Source organism: Vigna angularis, chromosome 7, assembly GCF_016808095.1.
Source record: "Vigna angularis cultivar LongXiaoDou No.4 chromosome 7, ASM1680809v1, whole genome shotgun sequence".
Taxonomy (NCBI): Eukaryota; Viridiplantae; Streptophyta; class Magnoliopsida; order Fabales; family Fabaceae; genus Vigna; species Vigna angularis.
The window spans coordinates 8,911,706-8,919,788 of record NC_068976.1 but is presented as its reverse complement, the minus strand read 5'-3'; the positions used below and the strand labels follow the sequence as shown (position 1 = coordinate 8,919,788).

The following is an 8,083-nucleotide window of genomic DNA, read 5'->3' as shown; positions in this document are numbered from 1 at the left end:
TTTCTTTACCAACCCTTCAATGGTAACCAGAAAATCCACAATTTGCAAAGTAATACTGATATACTTGAATATGTCATGAGCATAGCTGTAGAATGGATCGAAATCGGGTGGGAGGGAAATTCCAGATCCATACGAACCAGTTAAGAAAGAAGCAAATGGCAAATGAAAGTGGCAATAATGCAGTTCCGGGGTTCCAATGGCTGAATCGCTTGGTTTCAGAACCTTATTACCTTTTCCATTTCTTAACTTTCTTCTCATATTTCATCATTCGCAGCTCCGCTTCCGAAGTTCTTGCACCTCATCTCATCCAACATCTCCTTCGTCGCGTAAAATTCTCTCTTTTTCTCTCTTGCACGGATTTCCTTACAGATTACTTACTTTACTTGTTCTCCTCTCTCAGGAAATACAAACGTTGCTTGTGTTCGCGATATTGGTTGTCATCAAGGTACGCGCTGTTGAAATCAGATCGAATTTCACCTCGAATTTTCATTCCGCGTTTACATTTGCCTAAAATTTATTAGTCGATAGTGTGAATGGTAACTGTTAACTCTAAAAATTGGGCATAAAAAATGTGAATTGCAGGTTATAAAATTCAACTCTTGGTCGGGTCAAGTTATTTATTAATTTATTTTACCAAAAAACATTCTGTTAAGTATACCATCACAATGCTACTGGAAATGTCATGTGGCTAGTTCATGGATACGTTAATAACTGTTTTAATATCCAACAATGCCATGAATTATGGATGGAATTTATGTAATTGTGGTAAGTCGGTTGGCATTAATAATGAGAAGGGTTTTGCGGTTTAAGTGTGAATGGCGCAAAGCTGAAGTGTAATCTTTCTGCATTCCCAAATCATGAAGCTTCTAGTTTTGTCTCATGTGTTAGTGAGATTCTCCGTTATAGATATCTTGTGTTGTTAAGGCACTCTGATTTTTTTGATTATTTTGTTGATTTGGGTGTCTAGGATCGATCGATCAACTGTTGTTTCAGGCACTGCTGCTTTTAACCTTCGAGAACTTATGTGTGCGTTGTATTCAAGTCTACTTTTTTTGTTACAGGGAGTAAAAGAAGACAACTGGGAAGCCTTTATAGCCGATGCACTTTTCCTTGGCAAGGTAATCACAATTGATGAATTTGTAGGACTTTTACAGCTGCCTTCTTTGATTCATAAATCACTTCTTCACTTGCCCCTTTTTATTATCAGTAAGATAGGGTTCAGACCTTTTTATTTTATTTGAAATTAAATTGTTCATACCCTAAAGTGACATCTTAAGTCTAACTAGGTTAGATGGCTATTAAACTATGGAGCATGCATAATTACGATCTTCCTGCTTGTTTTTTTATTGGCAACTACACAGTTTCTGTTGTGAAAAAAAAATGATGTGTTAAATCACTTTCTTGCTGCTGCGTACTTCCTGTGATTTAATTTGTTTGTGTCTATATGGAAGTTCTCAAACCTATCTTATTTTGTTATTTCCAGATTTGTCTTTTTGTCCTAGCCATTACGATGGATCGCCACTTAGCCGTATGGTATATTCTTGTATTTTTAGGTGGGTAGTTTCATCTTATTCTGTGTTAGTTAAGCACAGATGCCTTTTATTCACACCATGTTTAATATCTTGCAATATAATTTTATCTATGAAAGGCATCATGAACCATCACACTATTATTTTTTGTTATTTTTAAAAAATATCTTATATATTCTTTTCACCATTTTTTGTGATTTTAAAAATGTTTTTTATTGGTGATTTTTTAAATAAGAAAAGTATATTAAAAACTGCATATTTAACTCTCATGGAGTTAGATCAAAAGGAAATTTTAGATGTGCGTTAGATAACTACTGAAAGTAACTTACAATTACAACTTGTGATGCTACACTCCATTTTGTAGATGCGTGCTTCTGATTATTTTCTGTGTTGCAGTGATACATATGTTAACACAACAACCTCTATTCCAAGGACTAGGTACGGTTGGTTGGATTTGACTGATTTGCCTGTACGATTTTGTTATATTAAGCATCTTATCAGTGGAAAGTATCCTAAGAAATACAAGAATTTGTTATTTTATCATAGTCATAGATCATATGATTCAATTCTGTTTCTCTGTGATTAATTCTTATCAGGTACGTCCAGCAAGCTAACCCCATTGCAGTTGGAAAGCCTGTTGACAGAGGGGACAACTACAAGATTGTGGCTGGTGCGTATCTTCAGTTCAATGAAATTGCTTTGTGCATCTTACGGAAATATGCTGTTAGTTTAGTGAATACAGTCAATGCACAATGATAATGACCTCTGGAAAACAGAGTGTGGTTCAATAGCTATATTTATGTAATGTACGTTCTTTTTTTACCCATTTTCTGTTTGTTTTTTTTTTCCGGAGTATTGCTTGGGGGAATTGATGGGGTTGAAATGTAGTTGGTGAGAAGAATTTATTTCTGATTTTTCCCTCTTTTGTAATTTATTGGTCAACTAGTGTGCAAATGGCTAACATTTCTTCTGCACCATATTATTATCAAACAATTATTTCATTTATTGATACTTACATCTACTACTAGTGGAGTGACAGCTAGTTGACATGATGGGGGATATTATTATTGTTGAACCAAACACTTATATTGCATTTGCTGGTAAAAGAGTAATTCAACAAACATTGAATACCTGAAGATTCACATGTAACTGAATATTTATTCCATAAGGGTTTGGTCGTATCATTGTTTATGTTTTAGTTCTCTTTCATTTTTCCTTTGGTTTTATCCACTCTTCTTTCTTTCTGTGAGTTGGCAGGTGGAATTTCGTGCTTCATATTCACCTGCTTGCATTCGCTCAAGTCAGCATTTTCCTGAGCTCTCCATTACGTATGTTTTCTCTTTGACTTTTGTCTTGAACTATTTTTCTTCAAGTAAAAAGGGAAAATACTGAAAACTTCATATTGTTGTATTCTTACCTATTATGAGTAACTTTTGTGCCTATAATAGATTTAGAAGCTGTCTAAATATCGAGTCTTTTTTATTTGAGTTATCTTTTTTGTGTGTTCTATTTTCTTTATAATGCCCAAATGAAGGAAAAGTTTTGGTTAGTTTTTTATTACAATATAAAGTTGCGACCACACTTTCCTGTTTTAATAATTGTTGGAAATGAATACTTGGTTTTCAAATTTGACCCCTTTTATTAGCACCTTCATTCAAATGGTTAAGAAGTGGACTTTAAGCCTAACTCACTCAACCCCATAAAATCACCGACTTGTAGAGTGAGGTCTACACCCACATATATACTCTAAATTGGCCTTATCTCTAATCGATGTGGGTTGAGTTAGGGTTAAAGTGCAGTTCTTAACATGATATCAGAAGCATTGTTAGAGCCTATCTTAGTGAGATTTGTGTTGTTGGACATATTGTTCCACTTGCTATTGGGCCTTTATCGGACCACCCATTAATGTCCAGTCCCATGCTTGAAATGTATATACCTCGGCGTGAGGGAGTATGTTGGAAGTTCCACATCAACTAGAGATAAGGCCAAGTTTATAGGATGTATGTGGGCGCAAACCTCACCCTACAAGCTGATTTTGTGGGGTTGAATTAAGTTTAAAATCCACTTCTTAACTGGTATCTAGAGCCTAAGGTTCTTTTTAGGAAAAATTTATGTTGCCTATGTCTTTACACTCGCCGCTGTCGGTAGTAGCTCCGTCTACTGATGGTGGCGGCACCGTTGTCCATTGCAACCATTACCGGAGTTAGAGTTTTGACCAGCGATCACACGATTTTGATTGTCTTGGCCAGGCGACCACTGTGTTGTCAATGACGCCTTCATCAGAGCTCCTACGCCCTTTCAACGCCTTTTGAAGTTGTGGATCTGCTCCTTTTTCCATCGTGCGTGTGACACGTGTCGTCTCCTCTCAGGCAGCGATTCAGAGCGTCGAGGTCGCTCTTTTTCCTCTTTAAGGTTTGTCGTGTGTGGTCGCACATTCCGTCTCCTCTTTCAGGTGCTTGATTGGAGAATCATAGATTTTTAGGGTTTCTTTCTCCTGTTCATCAATGACTTCTTTCGTTGTTGTCTCTTCTGAACTTCCTTCTGTCACCATTGTGTTTGACCCGTCCATATATGTTTTTTCTTCTGTGGCAAAGATGACTTTATAGCCGTGATGACTCTTCAACAATGACCTCTTTATCCATTAAATGTCAACAATGCATTTCTCGATGACAATTTGCAAGAAGAGATTTTATGGAGCAACCTCCCATATTTGTTGCTCAGGAGAGTCTTTTGGGTTGATATTTCGTTTTTTATGTCGTCTTGACAAATAATTAACAATTTGGTGTCACTCAAGTGCAAAAGCAGATAACAAAGTCTTTGTTAATTATATTAGTAATAAGCCTGATACATACGATTTGTATGTACCAGCTTGAGGGGAAGTGTTAGATATATATCTTATCTTTATTAATAATAAGCCTGATACATACATAGTTTTTCACTATATTCAACACAATCTAAACAATCACTTTAAATTTTAGTTTTGTTTAAATTGAAAATTAAAATACAAAATAATCAAACTAAACACTCATTTGTGTTGTTTTAGAGATTTTACCATTAAACGCAAAGTAATCTTATATTTCTTTCATTGTTTGGATTGGGAAAACTAAAATCAAATGAACTAGTTTTGAAATCCCATATCAGCTAGGTCTCTAATTATATGACTAAATAATCCCTAAAATGACTTCGGTGTAGCACTGATAACGATGTAGACACATACACTTCAACACGTGTAGTTTCCAAAATGTAGGACATTGGGGGCACAAATCTATATATTAGATCATTATGAATTATTTAATTTAACAACCAATATTTATATACTCAAAATCATCTATAAACAAGGTTAGACAAATATAATAATCTAACATATTGTCACCTATTACAAAAATGAATATAATCTGTCTATCCAATATCCAAAAATTGAAAAGTGGTGATGATATAAAATTTGTTCTTTATTTCTAGGTTTAATGTTTCGGTAGATCCGTTTCTTCGTCCAGAATCTCAAATAGGTCCCTTAGTTATTCGGTGTCTCAATTGGGTCCTTATTTTTAAAAAATTGAAACAAATAGAGGCTTGCCGTCAAATTGGACAAACACCGTTTAAGAGGCCCTTACGTGACATGCTGATAGTATTTTCGCCTAAGCTAAACCTTTTCGCCTAAGCTAGACCTTTTCGCCTGGGCGAGATATGCAGAAAACTGAAACACAAGTTTTGCTAATATATTCGTTTTGTTAGGATGCAATAGATGATGTTAAAGTGAGTTTGTGAATGAAAACTCAAATAGCAATGTATTTGACTATCTTGAATGAATGAAGTGTGTTATATTCAGTCTACTGTTTGGCTCTATTGGTAGCTGTTTCAGGGTCGAATTTCATCAAAGTATACTCTGTTGTGTAATCCATGAAAATGAGTTACCTTACCTCAATACCAACAATGATGTTAATGGTATATCAAAAAGTAGGAATCCTAATCAAGAAGGGATCATATTCCTGTGAAGCAAAAACACTTTTATTTCTGTGATAAAGTACCAGTGTTTTATCTCTTCATACCTCGCGCCCTATAATTTGAGGAAAGAAAGCATTATGTTCGAAAGAAAGTGGTTATGAATCAGTCCTTCCTTTTCTGAGTTTTAACACAGGGTCGCGTGGTCTCGCTTAAGCTAAACATTTTCGCTTAAGCTAGATTGACGAGGCAACAATTTTAAAAGGATTCGCTCAGGCAACCTAAGTTTTGCCTAAGCGAAAAAGCTCCAATGGCTCAACCTTAGTTGCAGGACATTGTCACCTAAGCGAGCAAAGTTTCGCGTAAACGAAAATGTTCCGGTGGGCACCCCAAGTTTTAGCCTAAATCTCGCCTAGGCAACTTAGTTTTAACTTAAGTTAAAATGTTCTTGTGCATATCTAGCCCAGACGAGAAGATTTAGCTTAGGTGAAATTACTGTCAGCATGCCACGTAAGGGTCTCTTAAACGGTATTTGTCCAATTTGACGACAAGCCTCTATTTGTTTCAATTTTTCAAAAATTAGGACCTAATTGAGACACTGAATAAGTAGGGGACTTATTTGAGATTCTGGACGAAAAAAGGGACCTACCAAAACCTTAAACCTTATTTCTATAATCATATTATGCATTAAGTTTTCAAGTTTGTGGGTTTTAGAAAATAATTGTATTTGTCTTTATTAGCATTCTATTGGAACCATGTCAAGATTATGTCAGAGAAAAAAAGAAGTCTTTCAAATTGGACATTTTCCATATACGTGTCATGAGTATCGGATGCTACGAGTCAGACACATGGACACGCCATTCGTGAGGCGTTTCTAAGCTTGATATGGCTGATTCTCTTTCCTTCAGTTAGATTCTGGAGCTGTCCAGTCTGTTATGAATTCTATTAAGGCATTAAAACCTATACGGTATCAATAAATTATATTAGGGAAACTTCTTTATTGTTTACACTGCAAGTATACGAAGTTAACTAATATGGTTGAGAGGAATTTACATCCCGCATCAGCAATTTCCATGAAAATTGTTGTGATTGTAGTTCTTTACAATTTCCGTACATTCATGTCTGGCAGATATTCAAGCAAAAATTTATCGTTTGGAATAGTTGATCTTGGTCTCTTTCCTAATGCTGCTGAAAAATTTGGAATATCCCTAAGTGGTACCTATTCTAATTGTTAGCTTTTTGAATTTATTTTCCTCCTTTTCACTATAAGTGTTTAATTTCTTTCTGTTTTACTATTATTATGTTTTTCTAGTTATTGTTGTATAGTGATTTAGTGAATATGGAATTTATATTATGCCTTGTGATTATCAGGAAGCATGGGCCAGCTTCCTACATATATCTTATTTGAGAATGCAGCTGAAGTTGCCCGCTTTCCAGAGTTGGATTTTGAAGCAACATATTTTCACCCTACGATTACCAAGGTTTTTGTCATATTTAGGATATATGCTATTTTGAATAGTGACTGAATAAGACCAACTGGTCAGTCTCTGTTTACAAAAACTTCACAATCTCTTTATAAAAGAAGAAAATAAGTTGTGTTTCTCATAAATAGAAATAATTTATGAATCTTAGTTTCATGCAGATACATGAAAGAACTTTTATACAAGTGAATTGCATAAATTGATTTTAACTTAAAAGAGAAAGTAAAAGTATTGTGCATAAATTTAACCAAAAAGGTTCAAAATATGCTACGATTTTAAAACATTGTCAATGCTCTGCATATCATTGAACTTGAGCTGGGACTATATAAAATTTACTTGTTATCGTCACTGTTCAATTAATTGTCTCCGATTGGTATAGTTTAACCGGACATATGAATTGTGAACTGCAGGGGCTTCTTTCTCGTCATTTTGAGCTTGATCGGCACCTTCTGGAATATTTTAATGGTAAATAGGTAATTTCTCGGCAGTTCTATCCTACTATGTTTCGGTTTTTTCTGGCCCTTTCAGTAACATTGTAATCATTTCAGATTTATTTGTTGGTTCTAGGATCTAATGGAGCAAGTTGTTCTCCGAAATTTCGCCTCAACCCACTCTAACTTACGCTATTCCTACAGGTAGTGGGAAATCTTGCATCGGTCCAAAGAGAAACAGTTTCTTTTAAGAATTGAAAATTTTTTTAATGCAAAAGTTGACCCTTTTAGGAATATTGTTGTAGTTTTTTTGCGTGCTAGCGATAAGGTTATCCCCCTGATAATAATCTCTTTACTGGGATAGTCTCGGATTCTCAACAGATTTTATTTTATAGAAGCTAAATCATCTAAGATGATATTCTATCCATTTTTTTTTCTGTAGTATTTGCTAGCTCAACGTCCTCTATAACGTATTTATTCCTATTATTTCATTTATTCCTAAGTATAATGCGACATTTCCGGGGTTATACTCGATTTACTTTTGGTCTAGACGAAAAATGCGTGTAAGAATCTGAGAAAATGTATGTCTTCGTAGTCTGTCTGCATAAACATACAGTGTACATATATCGTTACTGCCTGAGAAAGTCAAGGGAGGAATAAATCTTATGGCATTCCTAAAATAAGCTTAGAATATCATCCCGTC

At 34.9% G+C, this 8,083-nt stretch overlaps 1 protein-coding gene across 3 annotated transcripts; it reads left to right on the top strand.

The window, feature by feature from the left end:
* LOC108336282 (uncharacterized) lies at positions 1–7,807 on the top strand. Of its 3 annotated transcripts, none has more exons than XM_052880800.1 (11): positions 1–326; positions 401–445; positions 1,062–1,118; positions 1,484–1,553; positions 1,926–1,967; positions 2,126–2,199; positions 2,787–2,857; positions 6,598–6,683; positions 6,840–6,949; positions 7,360–7,414; positions 7,498–7,807. In XM_052880800.1, the coding sequence occupies exons 1-11, from the start codon at positions 93–95 to the stop codon at positions 7,521–7,523; spliced, it is 870 nt and encodes a 289-aa protein (XP_052736760.1). In that variant the 5' UTR covers positions 1–92; the 3' UTR covers positions 7,524–7,807. The 3 variants fall into 3 exon arrangements, with proteins under 3 accessions (XP_052736760.1, XP_017428162.1, XP_017428161.1); XM_017572673.2 differs by having other exon boundaries at positions 7,360–7,422; XM_017572672.2 differs by having other exon boundaries at positions 7,360–7,422; positions 7,517–7,602.
* The last annotated feature ends 276 nt before the right edge of the window (positions 7,808–8,083 follow it).